Raw genomic sequence first — 17,500 nt, forward strand, 5'->3', positions numbered from 1 at the left:
TGTGTATTTATTATAATACGTTTATATATTCAGCAATAAGCAAGGAATTGACGCGATTAAGATGACTAATCTGAAATACGCAATGCGTAATTTAAACTATGTGCATCCTGGTAGAAATTTAATACCTTATTGTTTGTTATCCGTATATCTATTTCTCTTTTTCTTTTGGTCATAAGATAAGACTGATACAACGCTATTGCGATTAAACGTCTTTTCCTGTGTAACGCCACGAGATCTCGTCAAACGTCGAAGTAGATCGAGTTACGTTTATATTTTTTCAGTTTGTTAGAAGAGAGTCACGGATACGTGAGTCATACGATCGAACCACGAAGCATATCCTATCTGAGAACGCGTGTAATCGGAGAACTTGTGAAATCCATTAGGGTCTCATACTAAATAGATTTTGATGATATGACAAGATAGCACCACCATTCATTTCTTTTTTGTTCTTCCTCCTACTTCTCCTCCTTCTCCCCCCCCCCCCACCCCCACCCCCCGTCCCACCTATCTCTGACTGATCTGATATATATATTAAAAAACCGATAAGAGTATTCGATGATTCGACAACGATTAAATTGATTTCAACGTGTATCGATAAGAAAGTAATTTATTTATTTAATTTATTAAAATCTCTCACAATTGAGATTTAACAAAGCGATTCCTTGAAAGATTTCGTTGATCATTATAATACCCTATCTTATCGATTTATCATCGTAAAAATTAAATAAACTTATTAAAGATACATGTAGTATCATATTCTTTATATCTACATATAGTATCTATGGATATATTAGAATATAGTTAGTATATTAACGTAGAGATCAAAAATAGAACTATTGAAATTGAAATTCTGACATTAGTATTTAGGAGAGAAACAATAATGCCTTACTAGACCACTTTTGCTTGGGATGATCATACCGATCGAAATATGTTTGCGAACGTCCTTATCGTCGTATCGGGTCTTAACAGAGAATCCATGGGTCAACGTGTTGTACCAATCGAATCGGAGTAAACTCTATCTCAACGGGTGGCAATAGACTTCATTGATGTCATTACGATCGGGGTTTAGCGGAAGCGAGTGGTGTGGAACAGGAGCAAATAGTTTGGGTTTACCAATTGTTCTCTCAGGCATGTCGTCGATCTCCCATTCATGGAATCGCTCTACCGATAGCGAAGGACAACCTGCTGGATTGCGTCCTCGATGACCTTTTCACCGATCGAACGAACGATTGTCGTGCTAATTCCATTGAATATCTCGTACCAATTCGAATGTTTCTATTTAGTCGAAGACGACGTATTTAACTTTATTACTTGTAAAAGAAAAAAGTATAGGGGTATGAAGAAGAAGGAGAAAAGAACAAAAGAGAAAAAATAATCCAACGGATCACAACAAAACTTTAATTAGATCAAAATTGTCTTTGGCGTTCATTAAGTAAAATCAGTTTTATTAGGAAATTCCTTGCACGAATGTATATCAAGTGTTAAATAGGATAACGTCAGATTCTAAAAGGGTAAATTTGAAGCTAATTCCAAAACAATAGAATAGGGGTTGGTCGAGAGTCACCCAAAGGAAGAGAGAACATCATCTTGGTCGTTGAATAGAATAGTGTTTAATGGTAAATCGTCGACCGGTTAACGTCCACATAAATTAGTAAAGAGAGAGAGAGAGAGAGAGAGAGAGAAAACAGGATGACTGTTGGACAGCTGATCGATGGTCAGTAGTTAGCGTGTATATAACCGCGAGAAAACGATAGGAGGAGGAGGGTGGAGATTGGGTTTTCGCGGTCGAGGGGTTAGAAGGAAAGGAAGAGAGGATGCCGATGGAGATGGTTTAGATAGTAGTAGTGGTGATGGTACTAGTAGGGGGGAGGGATTGGTCTTTCTCGCGCGGCCAGCCGTCTCCGATGCCGAACGAACGTTTGGACGATGGCCAAAATGCCGCCGGTAAAATTAATCGTTCCCTGACACGAATTCCTCTCTAAGTGGGAATACCAATTTGTAGACGAGGAAGAGATAGAGAGAGAGAGAGAGAGAGAGAGAGAGAGAGAGAGAGAGAGAGAGAGAGAGAGAGAGAGAGAGAGAGGGAGAAATAAAGGGAAATAGGCAGATCGTGGAAGGGTTGTTTTCTAAACACGTAATTATATCGAATCCACGGTTAACAAGCTACTTTACTGTACGCGGGCATATACTCTTTGGACTCTCCCTCTCCACTTCCCCCTCCCCCCCCCTCTCTTTCTCTCTCTCGAATACTGTTAAACAACGTACTCGTTGATTATTGGCCGTCACCCAAAAGCCCCATCCGCGACTTTATCTCGAAGGCAGCGTTGTTTATGATCACGATATAACTACAAAGGATGTCTTTCGAAGTTAATACGTGGTTCGTTGATAAAGCATCAAACGTTACGAGCATAATACTTGTTTATCCGATAATCTAGCTTTTGCAAACAAAGTTTCCAAGTTATGACGAAGTTCGTTTCTCCATCTTGTTACAGATTCGACTTACTACGAAACGTGGTTTAACTTGGCATGGAAGAAAGATCATAGAGGAATCGCGTGACCGGTGACTAAAAAAAATGGAGCGACTGTTGTGAATCCAGGAAGGAAGGAAGGAAGGAAGGACGGACGGACGGAAGGAAGGAAGGAAGGAAGGAAGAAAGAAAGAAAGAAAGAAAGGAATTAAAAGAAGCTGGGATCTCGAGCGATCTTGGCGAGGCTCCCAAATATCTCTGGTGTTATCGGATAACATCGCAAAAAGAAAAGAAATTCGTAATAAGATTCGTCGAGTTTGTGTCGGTGATGTGTCGTGATAAGTGGTGACCCCGTGTTCGTGGCCCCGTGAGGGCATAATCGTCAGTGTTTTATGTGTCGATGGTGCAAAGGAGTCTATACGTTGGATCTAAAAAGGTTTGGGATTATCCAGGATATATGTAGCATATAAATTCGAATATATATATATCAACGGAATCACAAGAGGGAGAGTGAGAAGAGAAGGAGGTGTATAAAAAGGTGTTTTTGCGCAAAAAAAAGAAAGAGTTGCTATTGTGTAGAGAAAGAGAGAGAGAGAGAGAGGGAGAGAGAGGGAGAGAAAGAGAGCGAGAGAAAGAGAGAGAGAGAAAGAGAGAGAGAGAAAGAGAGAGAGAGAGAGAGAGAGAGAGAGAGAGAGAGAGAGAGAGAGAGAGAGAGAGAGTGAGAAGTGTGCGCGCGCGGGTCTTGTTTGGATATCAAGAACACCAAAGGAGTAGCCGCGGGGTAAGTGATGTGTTCGATGGACGAGGCGCGTCTCGCGGGCGGTGGTCGGGGTAAAACGAACGCGTGTCGCTCGCGCTGCCATTATTCGGGATCCGTGAGAAAAGGCGGGCAGTCGGTGATCAGGCTGGCGGGTGCCGGGGAAACGTTTCCAAGGGCATGGCGACCACGCCACTAGGCGGTCGCCTCCCTAACGTTAACCGCAAAGGACCATCCCCGTGTATCGGTGGTGGTGGTGCTAGTAGTAACGGCAACATCAACAACAACAACCACAGCAGCAACGTTAGTAGCAGCAACGGTGGCAACATCAACGGCAACAACGGTAGCCTTAGTAGCAGCAGCAACAGCGGTGGTGGTAGTAGTAGTAGTAGTAACGGTGGCGGCAACAACAACAACAACAGCGGATGCAATAGCAGCAGCAACAACAGCATAGGAAGTAATATCAATAACAACAACGGTGGTAGTCAGAGAAGGCAAGAACGTAACACGATCGGGAGAGATCATCATCGGCATCACCACCATCATCATCATCATCATCATCATCACCATCATCATCATCATCAAGGTCGAGACAAGTCAGGAGCAGCGGTAGCCGCGCCGACATCGTCCTCCACCTCCTCTATTACCTCTATCTCTTCTTCGTCCGGTTCATCCTCCTCTTCTATCTCTTCCTCCTCCTCCTCCTCCTCCTCCTCCACCTCGTCGTCGTCGTCGTCGTTGTCGTCTAGCAGTGCGTGCCAGCAGCGCGAGGCTAAAACAAGCACGGTGGCTGCTAACGCCGGTGAGCTGGATCCGGCCGCGACTAATGCGACCAACAACTTCGAGTACGACGACAACGAATGGGACATTGGCATAGGAGATCTTATAATCGATCTTGATGCGGACATTGAGAAGACGAGGGACGAGAAACTGAGCTCCTCGGGGACAGGCATGGCTTCTACGCCTGCCTCGGCAGCATCGGCCACGAATAATCCGAATCATCATCATCTTCAAAACTCAGTGTCAGCTTTGAACTCGTCTAACTCGTCCAACTCGGTATCCGGAGTCGTATCGTCTGGCGTAGTATCGAACGCGGTTAATCAGTCATCGTCCTCGTTATCGTCCAATTCGAATTCGTCGAACTCGTCTAACGTCTCGTCGTCCTCGTCGTCCTCCTCAGGCTCGTCCTCGTCGTCGTCCTCCTCCTCTTCGAACTCTTCCTCGTCCGGTGGTGCCGGTGGTGGTTGCGTCGTCGGTAATTCGGGAAACGGCCGAGCCCAAAGCCCCTGTAGCTTAGGCGCAGGTGGCAACGCTCCTACGGCGAACGGGCCGATCGTCATCGGCGGTAACAACGGTACTGGTAACAATCAGACGAGCAACGGTTCGACCTCTTCGCAGGTGCAGCAGCTAGTTACGGGAGGAAAGCAAGGGTCCGCGACTGTAGTGGGCGCGGTAAACGCCGTGGTACACGGTAACGCCGGAAATCCCGGCAAGATGGCCGTTGAACATTCGGCGACCGTCGACAAGGGCCTCAAGATGAAGATCAAGCGTACGAAGCCCGGCACGAAGAGCAGCGAGGCCAAGCACGAGATCGTTAAGTCAAACGAGATCAATGGTACGGCCTCCTCCCAGGATAGCAACAACGGATCTTCCCAATCGTCGAGCTCAACATCGGGTTCGGCGACATCGGGCTCATCGTCGACCTCCGTCGGGCAAAACTCTCAAAATTCGGAGTGTGTAAGCGGTGCAGGTGGTGGTAGTGGTGGTGGTGGTGCCGGTGGTGGAAGTGGTGCTGGTAGTGGTGGTAGTGGTGGTAGTGGTGCCGGTGGTGCCGGCGGCGGTGGTAGCGGTACCACGGCCGGTCAAACCGGTGCCACCGGACAATCGTCTTCCTCGAACAAATCTAAACCCAGCCATTCGCCGGCCTCGGCGACCGGGACGGGAAACGCGCAGTCCTCGACGGCGGGCTCGAAGCGCGGCTCGAGCGGACATCGCCGTGAAAAGGCTCGTGACAAGCACGAGAAACCACAGAACAATCACGCGCCGCAACAATCGAAACCGGAGATGAACGGAACGGCGAGGCCGCCGGCACCTCAGAGTCAAAACTCGGCGGGACAAGCAACCCAGTCGCAGGGACCGACGCCGGCAGCGACGGCGCCTCAACAGACTCAGGGACCACCGCCTAGCTCAAGGACGGGCTTTTCTGTCTCGCAAGGAGCCGGACCACCGGCAACTAGCGCCGCGGCGCCTTGTCCTCCGCCGAGCCCGGCCAGCGCAACGGCAGCTGGGGCCCCGGCCAAGCCGGAACAGACCAAGGTGGCCTCCGTACCGGGACCACCCCTTACTACGCCGGCCGAGGAGGCCATGGACACTGCGGCTAGTCCTCCTCCGGCCAAGAAGATGAAGACGTCCAATACGGAACCAAAGGTAAAACAGCCTTTCCGGTAACTACGACAGCCTCTACCGACACCTATACCATCTATACCTCTTTTTCATTCAAAACTCGTGCGTTTCCAACGTCGAACGTCGCCAACACTGAACATACAGTTATCTCTCCTTTAGCCATATATAAGACATTTTATCGTTTTCACGTGGGTTCTCGACCGACTACTATATGCGAGAGTCCACGCAATCGGCTTGGATTTCTCAAATACAACGACGATGTTAATTAGTCCACGGGAAACACGGATGATGTAATGAATCAGCCGCACAGTCGGCTTTTCATTTACCTCTCGCGTGTTACCGCTGCTGCTACTACTGCCGTTGCTGTTACTACTACTACTGCTACTACTACTACTACTACTACTGCTACTACTACTACTACTTCTACTACTACCTACCTACTACTATTATTGTTACTACTGCTGCTGCTACTGTTACTACTCCTACAATCAACCACTGCCTACCGTTCAACGAAAGTCGTTTTAAAATCGCCGTTTTGTTCCTCGAAATCATTTTATTATAGACACTCTAATGGAATGAAACGAGAGTTCCACGCGTTGATTTGAAAACTTTGACAACATCCCTTTCGTCGAATTTTTTTTCTTCTTATTCTTCTTCTTTTCATTTATTTTAATTCGATGTGCATCGAGAGGGATCGAGATCGAATTCTCTCTCTCTCTCTCTCTCTCTCTCTCTCTCTCTCTTTCCTTTCTCTTCTCTCGTTCTTCCCCTTTCTATGTCTCTCTTTCTCTCTTTCTCTTTTCAGAAAGCTCTCGTAAATCCTGCTACATATCGTTTCTTGATCCGTCCGTCAAAAGCCGTGCATTATTTCCCCTCGAAAAGGTCTCTAACGTTATCCGATTTTACGCTCGGCCGCACGCGCCGAGCCGGTTGAGCTTCGACACTAGGCCAACACAAATTTTTCACTTGGAACGCTCTTTATCCCGAGTAGGATGAGAGAGAGAGAGAGAGAGAGAGAGAGAGAGAGAGAGAGAGAGAGAGAGAGAGAGAGAGAGAGAGAAAGAGAGAGAGAGATGAGGAGGGAGGGATAGTTAGTTATCCTTTTCAACCAATGGAAATATTAAACCTTGGAGATTCAGAAATCACAGTAAGAAATATTTCTAAGAAATAAAAAAGAAAATCAACGAGGAGAATATTTTTTTCTTTTTTTTTTTTTCTTTTCCTTCTTCTTTTTCTTTTTTCTTTATTTTTATTTCTTTTTTCCTTTTTTTCTGACAAAGATCGACGAAGGCTCCAGTCACCTTGGCACACATCGACTCGTTCTCTCTCCTTACCTTCCGATCTCGCATTTCTCGCGTATATCCGTTAGAGTAGTAGCATGTAAAAAACATTCATACCACATATATGTGTGTGAGTATGTGTACGCGCGTGTGGGAACGAACCGATGTGTAAGGTCGTCGTACGTGTCGCGTTGTTGTGTGACCGCGTTACACGTCCGTCGTTCGTGATAAAATGATTGGATTTTGTTGTCATCTTTTATCATACCTTTAGTCTTATCTGTGTATATTCGAATATACATATATGTACGTATACTCGAGTGGTTTGGATATATATATATATATATATATATGTGTGTGTGCGTGTCGAGTGAAAATATATCGTCGATTGGCCGTTATCGAATTTTGATAGCTAGTCGTTCCAAGTACAATGGCCCTTTGTTCGAAGACTGTCTCGTGACAGATCGTTTCTGATGTGGGTGGAATCCTAAGTACGATAGAGTTTCTTTCGATCTTTGAAACGCAATATCTTTCACGTCGAATGTTACTTCGTAAAATCTACGACCAGAAGATCGTACGTCTAAATCTAAAAACGTATGACGTCTTTGTATTTGTATTTGTGTTCGTCCTTCGGTCTGTTTGTACTTGATATCTCGAAAATAATATTGGAAATATTTTAGTTGGAATTTAATTCAACATTTATTTTTTAATAATTTACATTTGAGCACTCTATATATATGTGTGTGTATGTGTGTGTGTTCGTATAAATGTTCGTCCCGTTTAACATCCCGCGTATATGAATATGCTTCAGCATACGTTATATCGATGATCGATTTTTTTTTACCTTCCCCTTCGCCCCCTTCGTGTTCAATTTAAATGATTCGCTCGAATTTGTTAGAAATTTTGTTTAATATCAATAAATAATATATAAATCAAAAATTCTATATTATTTGACGAAGTTAAATACTTGCGATTGGGGCGTGGCGGGGCGAGGGTGAAGCGGGGTGGGGGGGAGGGGGATACGTTTGTAAAAACTTTCTTTTTTGTTTATTTATCATTTTATTCCTTTATTATTCAGATATATCGAAGTATATACCTAAAAATATTTCCATACTTATTCCGGGGACACCCTTTTGTATGTACTAATCTCATCGGATCATTGGTCAATTATATTTTTTCGAGATAACATTTAACATATTTAACGATCTTAATTATTTGTGAAAGAGAAATTTAACGTGGGAGTTTCTACGACACGTGAAATCAATTGCGATTCTTCTTTAAATCATAAAACCACGATGGAAGTTAACTCGTTCTTGCTATCGTCGTTTTTCTCCTCGTCTAATAAAAAATAAAACGTGAAAGATGAAAGTTACGTCCTCTCTCGTTCGCATTTCTGCATACTCAACTTCAAGGAAAGGGTGCAAAAAAAAAAAAGAAAAAAAAAATAAATAAATAAAGAAAGAAAAAGAAAGAAAGAACTTGATCTCTGTCGAAGCTCTTTTCTTCTCATTCGATCATATCGATCGATTCGATCATTCGATCATATATAGATGATAATCCCGAAGATAAAAAAAGAAAAAAGAAATTAAGAAAAAAGAAAGAAAAAAAAAAAAACGGGAACCTCTAGAGAAGAGAGGCTAAGAAGTTAGAAAAATAAACGAAAATGATTGAAGAGCGTGGATCAATGTCAATCGGACGATCCGATCAACACGTTGTAGAAAGGGACGTCGTGATCTAGATCGTATACGGTAAACGGTGGAATGAGTAGAGTTGGGTGGTGAGTAGTTGGATGAGATGGGGAAGGAGGAGGGGGGTGACAGTGAAAGAGGGAGAAGGCGGGGGGAATGTTGTACGTAAGAAAAGGAACTGGGGCGGGAAGGAGAGGGAGGGGGGATATTATAGACTCTGTGCGTGCTCGCACTTCTCAGTCAATTACGAGACGAGTCTCTACGCTCATTAGCATTAGTCCGTGCACCGCACGTGCGTTTCCACGCGAGGAACAACATGTATAGTTCTGGATTCCAGCTGTCGAGAGTTCCTTTTAAAGAGAAAGAGAAAGAAAGAGGGAGAATGTATGTATGTGTATGTGTGATGGAAGGAGGGAGGGGGAGAGAGAGAGAGAGAGAGAGAGAGAGAGAGAGAGAGAGAGAGAGAGAGAGAGACAAAACGAGACTCTAAAGCAGTATTCTCCAAGTCAAAGCAAACCTAATTGGATCGACGACCGTCTACGAATAATACGAGTCGCACGAAACAACACTCTAATCGCGTTTCAACTAAAGACTTTTTCTTTTTTTTTTTTTTGTTTTATTTTTCCTTTTCCTTTTTTTTTTTTTCTTTTTTTTTTTTAAGCTTACGTAGATACGTAGGTGATATAATACTTTATATTTTCACGATTTTTCTTTTCTCTTTTCTCTCACTCTTTTTCAAAACTATCGATTTGTTATCATCTGATACGATTTATATATATATATATATATATATATATATATATATATATTACGCGCGCGTGTGTGTGTGTGTGTGTGGGTGCGCGCAGTATGTTCGTTAAAAATGGAATCTTGTATTAATCAAGCGAGCCGTTATAAAATATTTTAAATTCCGTGTTTCATGTTCATTACAGAAACATATTAATGATTGTATAGATAACAAAATGTTAGAGTTTGGATCGATAAGTATCGATATCCTGAAAATCTCTTTATGCGTTGATGGAATGAGAAAAAAAATGGGATCTGTTTCTTTATCTCTATCTCTCTCTCTCTCTCTCTCTCTCTCTCTCTCTCTCTCTCTCCCTATCTATCTATCTCTTTCTTTTTATACTTTTTTTTTCATTGATTTCGTGCCCATAACAGCTGATTCGAGATTTCCGATCATTAAATTCACGTCGAATGAGTGCAACATACATATATACATACATACATACATACATACATACATACATACATACATATATATATATGTATATATACGCGTATATATTCACGTATATATTATATCCTCTATGTACATATATTTAGATAGGAAAAGAGAGGAAGATCAACTTGCAGGAAAGGCCAGGGATTTGCTTCGGTCGCACGACGCGTCGTTTGGCAAATATTTTTGATCGCACCCCAGACTGCGAATTGACGTTTATCGACGTTCGCTAAGGGGGTGGAACGAGGGTGAAACCAGACTCGGTACATGGAGGGTGGATCTCTCGTGGCACCCGACGTGCAACCTAGCAAAGCTGAATCTCTTTCTCTCTCTATCTCTCTCGCGTTCTCTCCCTCTCTCTCTCGCGTTCTCTCTCTCTATCTCTCTCTCTTTTTTGCTTCAGGGGAAATAATCTACCCCCTTTTGTACATAGTTTCATCATACGTATATACGTGAAGTCTATATAATGGATACACGTACGTTCCACCTACACTGTTTCGACGTTCGTCGATACCATCGCGTTTATTTACATTTTGCAACGCTTCCATTATTTCATCCTCTCTTTCTCTCTCGCTCGTTTCTCTTTCTTTCATTCGTTATTTTTTGTTGAATTATTTCAACACCTATTCTCCGCTCTCTCGCTTTCGCTCCCTTTTTTTTCTTTTTTTTTTTCTTTTTTTTTTCTTTTTTATCTTTTTTTTTTTTTTTTATTTTTATTTTTATTTTTATTATTATTATTGTCGTTGTTCCTTTTCCCCTTTTTTTTTTCCTTTTTTTTTCTTTTCTTTTTTGTTGTTTTTTTTTCCCTCGTTTTATTTCTTCTCACATACACATTTTTGATAATTTCATAATAAACGCTCGACGTACAATGGCATTTCAGTAAAATCATTTGACACTCAGCGTTATACATACGTAGTTACAAAAGCGAGCCTCGATGGATTACAATGATGCTTGTTTACGTTTTCTCTATTCTTTTTCATTGGTATTAGGATTTTTGTTCTTTGTCAGTGTAATTTTTTTTTTCGCATTTCCTCTTTCTTCTTCTTCTTCTTTTTCTCTTTCTCTTCCTCCTTCTCCTCGTCTTCTTTCTCTTTCTCCTTTTCATTCCCTTTAATCTCATTGTTTCTGTTTATTTTTCGACGTTAAATAAATAAAGAGATTTTCTCGATCGCAAACGAAAAAGCGTAGAAAAGAAGAAGAGGAAAAGAAAAAGGAAATAAGTTACTTTTGTCATTATCTATCTTAGGTTACGACAAATAGAAGAAGGGTGAGGTGGTGGGGTCAGTGGGTGGATGGATAGGTGGGGGGAGAAGGTCAAAAGAGAAGAAAAGATTTATTTAGACGTTCCTTATGATATCGTCCTCGTTACAGTTGGTAGAACAGGAAGTACAGAAGATTCACCGTTAGAGAGTTTCTCTCGTACTCGCGACAAACGACTACCTCCTAAAATTACTTTCCGCTCGGAGAATTTCCTTCCTTCCTTCCTTCCTTCCTTCCTATCTTCCTTCCTTCCTTACTATCTTCCTTTCCTATCTTCCTTATCACGACGATGTACTTCTAAAGAAAGATTATATATACACACACACACACATATATATATATAGAATGTAAGTATGCCGTCGTCTGAGATCGCAACGCGAGCGAATCACTAGAAATTACTGATTTGTCACGCACCAACGAACCGTGCGAAGTAATCAAGTACTTACATAAATACATCCATAGACAAGGATTATTATCTCTTAAGTTATCGCATGTCTTGATGATTGGTGAGGAGGATGGACGAAGAGGGGGAAATTATTCGTATAGATGTATTCGAGAGGAACTATGAGAAAGAGAGAGAGAGAGAAGGAGGTAGGGGGAGAGAGAGAGAGAGAGAGAGAGAGAGAGAGAGAGAGAGAGAGAGAGAGAGAGAGAGATTCATCGAGCGAGAATAGAAACGACGGGGAACCTACAACAAAAAAGGAGAAGAACAAGAATAAGAAGAAAGATCCATTCTGTAGAGCATGGCTGATAGGTGGTTAAAGATAAGCATCAAGAGATAGAGATAACGAGCGGACGAGCAAGAGAGAGAAAGAGAGAGATTCGCAGTGAAAGGCCGCGAACGCTTGTTTTCATCGCGTTTCTCGTACCTCCATTTTGCTCTCTCTCTCTCTCTCTCTCTCTCTCTCTCTCTTTCTTTCTATCTATCTATCTATCTCTATCTCTCTCATTCTGGTTTCCCGGCCAGCTTTTCGCAGGATTGGACTCTGGCAGGCTTGATTGGTCCACCCGGGAGGATGGAAAAAGAGTGAGAAAGATGGATGAAGAGAGAGAGAGAGAAAGAGTGAGGAGGGGCGGAGGAGAACGAGGGAGGAGAAGATATCAACGTGTTCGTCGTAGTGGTGTCTATGTTAGTGTGCATCAACGAACACGAGAGAGAGGGAGAGAAAGAGAGAGAAAGGGAGGAGAGAGGGTTGGTCTCGCGTTGTCAGCGACGCGCGGCTGCTTTGAGTAAAATTGGGATTTTGAGAGAGAAAGATAGAGATAGAGATAGAGATAGAGATAGAGGGAAAGAGAAACAGAAAGAGAGATAGATAGAGATAGAGAGAGATGGTTGAGTGAGGGTGGTGGCTTCAGCAGCAGCAGCAGCAGCAGCAGCAGCAGCAGCAGCAGCAGCAGTAGTAGCACGGTGGCGACGCCGCTACGAGCGCTGTTAGAGGGGTAAGAGGACTTGGAAAGAGGAATGAGAGAGGGGGTGGGTGCTGACACCGCGGCGTGAGGTAGGGGTGGTCGGGCGAAGGGGGTGAAATCAATACTCTGCGGTCTCCGCCCTCAGGAGTACACGGATGAATACACGGACAAACACGAGCGTCGCCGACTTCGTCGTCGTCGTCGTCGTATAGTAGAAGTAGTAGTAGTAGTAGTAGCAGTGGTAGTAATAGTAGTAGTCGTCGTCGTAGTCGCCAGTGACGACGCCGTTTGTCGTCTTTCGTCTTTCCAGACTTCCGTAATGCCTCGCTCTCCTCTCTCTCTCTCTCTCTCTCTCTCTCTCTCTCTCTCCCCCCCGTCTCCTCTTTTCTTTATATTCTTCTTTCCTCTTCGAATTCTTTTTTTTTCATTTTCTTTTTCTTTTTTTTCTTCCTCTTTCTTTTCCTTTCCTTTTATTTATTCCTTTTTTCTCCCTCTTATTTTCCTCCTCTCTTTTCTCCTTTTCCCGTCACTTTCACATTCTTATAAAATCGAATTCGAGAACGAAAAGGCCAAGAATTTTCATCTTGCAATTTGTTATATATATGTATATATGTAAATATATATATGTATATATGTATGTATGTATGTATGTATGTATAAACATAAAATCTCAATTTTTACCCGTAATACTATTCACAATGAGAGAGATCTTTATTGTTTATTCGAACAAATAAAGAATGAGTTAAGAGAAACTTCATGTTATAATAGATAAAATGATTTTTCAAGGATATTTTGGAATTTAAAATAAGACGTCGACCTATCGATCGATGCCCCTCATACTCTCTCTCTCTCTCTCTCTCTCTCTCTCTCTCTCTCTCGCTCGCTCGCTCGCTCGCTGTCTAAAAAGAAAAAAAAAAAAAAAGAAAAAAAAGATAAAGAAGAAAGAAAGATAAAAATAGAAAAAAAAGGTTTACGTAGTGGCAGAAGAATGAAAATGTTGCGTCCGTTCAACTGGAAAGCAGATCTCTTCTCTCGGTTTCGCTTCTTTTCTCGTTGTCGTATTTTCACAAGCCAAACCGTATCCGCCAACTTGAAGAACCCGACTTCGAAGCCCTTTTTCTTCTCCGTTACCGCTTACTTTCAGCCCTTTTTCACGCGTCGTCGATTATACGGCGCGTTCGTTGAAACGCACGGAGGAACTGACGAGAGGAGGATAAAGATGAAGAGGAATAGGAGGAAGAGGATAGATAGATAAAGAAAGAGAGAGAGAGAGAGAGAGAGAGAAAGAGAGAGAGAGAGAGAGAGAGAGAGAGAGAGAGAGAGAGACCTGCGAGTAGGATTGTAAGAGGAAACGAGCGTAGAAGCACTTCGACTTCACGAAGATCATAATGGCCGACGTTGATGACGATGTTCCGTTAGAAGGCCAAGAGAGAGGAGAGAGAGAGAGAGAGAGAGAGAGAGAGAGAGAGAGAGAGAGAGAGAGAGAGAGAGAGAGAGATGAAAGAGATAAAATATGTATATGCTGTTTTTGAAGATTTAACCTTTCATTTAATAGACTTTCTTATCGATTTTACGGCAACGAGCATATTGTTTTCTTTTTATTCATCTTCTTCTTTTTTTTATCTTTTTTACTTTTACTTTTTTTTTATTTTTTTATTTTTTTTTTATTGCATGTGTTTTAATTTTCATGTGGATTTTATTTCTTTCACGTTTTTTCCCTTTTTTCTTCTCTCTCTCTCTCTCTCTCTCTCTCTCTCTCTCTCTCTCTCTCTCTCTCTCTTTCTTTTTTCTTTTTTTTTTTGTTCGCTTTTGTTTCTTTCTTCGACATTGAATATTTCATTCTATTCCATATAACAGTACTGTAAGGATTCATAAAAGAATCCGATGTGACATTTTAATGGAATATTGTTTGTTATGTTTCATTTTTAATGTCAGATCTTTTGTCACAATTTTGATCAATTTTGAACAATATATTTCTGTAACGATCTTCTAACGTTAAAATTAAATTAAATTTTTATTTATTCGATCTAATAAATTATATCGAAGAGATTAGTTCAAATCGTAATTTTCAAGTCATTCGATTTGATGATTCATTAAATTTAATTACGATGAAACAAAAACAAAGGATATGAGGACGATCGAATAAAAAAAATTTTGAATTTATATATGTGTATTGGAAAATTGATTGCGTCTCGAATAATTTCACATATGTTTCATTCATTAAAGATAAATTGAAATCTAATTTTTTTTTTTTTTTTTATTTTTTCCTCTTTTGGGAATCAATGTAAGAAAATGAAATATAGTTTCTAATTAGCATGCATTTAGCAGTAATAATGATCGATAATATAAATAATCTTTATATCAACGGTATTCGCGTTTTCTCTTATCTCGAATATATACGTTTGATATCTTATATCTTAGGTAAGAAAGTAGAAAATTATTGGGTACGATATGTATAATTATACAGTCAAGGGATCCTGTAAATTTCATACCAATGTATTCGCTCGATCGTTATTTAATCGAAAGTAAAAATTTATTATTCTTTATAATATTTTTATTCCGATAATTTATATCCTCTCGGGGATCCAATTATATACGTCCATTGAATTTAATATTATTTTAATCGGGTGTTGCGTTTGAATCGAATCATTTTTATCTTTTTGCGTTTGGTTATCGCAGATCAAGGATAATTTCCCGTAGTTTTTGTTTGCCGATTCGAATTCTCTCAGGTCCAAGTTCGTCGATTTTTTTTTTTTTCTTTTTTTTTATCTTCTTTTTTTTTTGCTTTTCTCTTTTTCTCTGATATTTCTTCACGAGTAAAGAGAAGAGAGGGAGAAGTAAGAGAGAGAAAGAGAGAGAGAGAAAGAGAAAGAGAGAGAGAAAGAGAGAGAGAGAGAGAGAGAGAAAGAGCGCGTTAAAAACAAATCGATCGGCTCGCGTTAAGAAGGCGCGTATAGCAATTCAGGTACGGCTCTTATTATCGAACCCTTTCGGCTTCATCGAATATCGAGTCTCGATACTCGATACACGATATTCCACTCACGATCGCGCTCCCACAGCTCGTCCATGCAATTTGGCCTTCCCCGTTGAACCGCAATTCCGATCGGCTGCATCCAAGAGGGGGTGGGTAAAGGGGAGAAAGCGCTGTCTCGATCTCTCCGACGGTGCGGCCTTTTCTTTTGGTATCTTTGATCTCCGTTCGATCATATCTTTTTTTCCCCTCTCTCTCTCTCTCTCTCTCTCTCTCCTCTCTCTTTCTCTCTCTCTCTTTCTCTCTCTCTCTTTCTCTCTTTCTTTCTGCTCTTTTTCTCTTTGTCTCTAAATAAAATGCGGCGATGAGAAAAGAAGTTAAATAGAGAAGAGAGTTGTTGAATTCGTATCGATCACTTTGAATTGTATCTCTTATCAATTTTTCTTTTTCTTTTACTTTTACGTTTTTCTTTCTTTCTTTTTTTTTTTTGTTTGTTTTTTTTTCTTTTTTTCTTTTTCTATAACCGAAAGTAAACGTTACGTGAAAATATGAAGTATACATATGATGAATATGATATATATATATTTTTTTTTTATATAGAGAGAGAATAATTTTATATAATTTTTGTTTTCACCGTGAAATCTATATATATTTATATATATGAAACTTTTATAAAATTTGATTTACGTCGTAGAATATTTTACATTTCAAATTAAATATTTTCTATATGTTTTTGACAAAATGTGTCAACTTTAATAGAAATGTATATGTTATTTAGTAATTATTATCATCATCATTATTATTATTACCATTTCTCTTTTTCTTTATATATATATTATTACTATATATTATTATTATTAAATATGTATTATAAATAATATATATATATATATATATATATATATATATATATAAATTTTGACAGGAATTATATCAGAAGAAAGTGAGATATAGAAAAATTTCTTTGAGCGAAATTAAATAGGAAGAAAAACGAGGGAGCAACAGTTATCCCTTAGGCCGGGATTCACGAGAGTATATCTCCGGAGTCGAAGTAAAACCCATTTGCCCTTTCTATCTAGCCGTTACTCATCCCTTACTGGCCAAACCTCTTCTTCTCTCTTTTTTCTTCTCATCTCTTCTTTTCTTGAGCCGAAGAAAACAGTCGTCGTCTTCCGGGTTGTGTGTCAGCGCGTCCTTGGACGCGCCACGCCCTTGGCCGTGTATACGCGTGCGTGCGTGAGCTCATTTTATATATATATATATATATATATATATATATCTTTCTTTCTTTCATTCTTTCTTTCTTTTTATCTACAAATAGTGTATGATACGTAGAGAAGAAAATTTTAGGATACTTCAAGAATTAGAAAAAGAAAAAGAAAGCACTGTTGGCATTATTTACGTGCCTCTACGTGTTCGCGAGTGATTGAGTGAATTAGTTATGTGTATATGTGTGTGTGTGTGTGTGTGTCAAGAGTGAGATTGAGAGAAAAAAAAACAGATAGAACGAAAAAGAAAGAAAGAGAGGGAGATGGAAGGGAAAAAGTTTTTCAGTGAGTGAGAAGGTTATGGTGGTAGTCTTGGAGAATGGTAGGGGAGTATAGAGTGAGAGACACGACAATGACAAAGAAAGAGGGAGATAGAGATAGAAGGAATATTCGAGTGAAAAGTTTAGCGGTAAAGAGAGAGAATGAGAGAGAGGGAGACGAGTTTAGAGTTAGAGTTCGTAGTTAGAAGAGAAAGATGGAGGGTAGGTATAGAACCAGGATAAGATTTCACGGTGAAAGAGGGAAAACTCTCTGGAAGTCGAGGTAAAGAAATAAGGGTTGGTAGCAGCGGCAATAGTAGTAGTAGTAGTAGTAGTAGTAAAGAGAGAGAGAAAGAGAGAGAGAAAGAGAGAGAAAGAGAGAGAAAGAGAAAGAGAAAGAGAATGGTGAAGTAAAGAAGGGATACGAAGAGCGTCGAAGCGAACTCGATTCGTGTCTTGGGGGCTTGCCGAGTGAACTCCTCGACCTCCTTCGGCCCTTTTCCGTTAAAGTAAAAA

General features: G+C 40.8%; 1 protein-coding gene across 12 annotated transcripts in view; it reads left to right on the plus strand.

The window, feature by feature from the left end:
* LOC124950782 (zinc finger protein 608-like) overlaps positions 1-17,500 on the plus strand; it is a 195,810-nt gene that overhangs the window by 131,205 nt on the left and 47,105 nt on the right. For 11 of the 12 annotated variants that reach the window (XM_047498062.1, XM_047498057.1, XM_047498068.1 and 8 more), the window contains one exon: positions 2,493-5,652. In XM_047498062.1, the coding sequence (XP_047354018.1) occupies positions 3,406-5,652 (2,247 nt within the window). In that variant the 5' untranslated portion in view covers positions 2,493-3,405. The remainder of the gene's footprint in view (positions 1-2,492; positions 5,653-17,500) is intronic. The other variant, XM_047498069.1, reaches the window with a different exon arrangement.

This window comes from Vespa velutina, chromosome 7, assembly GCF_912470025.1.
Source record: "Vespa velutina chromosome 7, iVesVel2.1, whole genome shotgun sequence".
Lineage (NCBI taxonomy): Eukaryota > Metazoa > Arthropoda > Insecta > Hymenoptera > Vespidae > Vespa > Vespa velutina.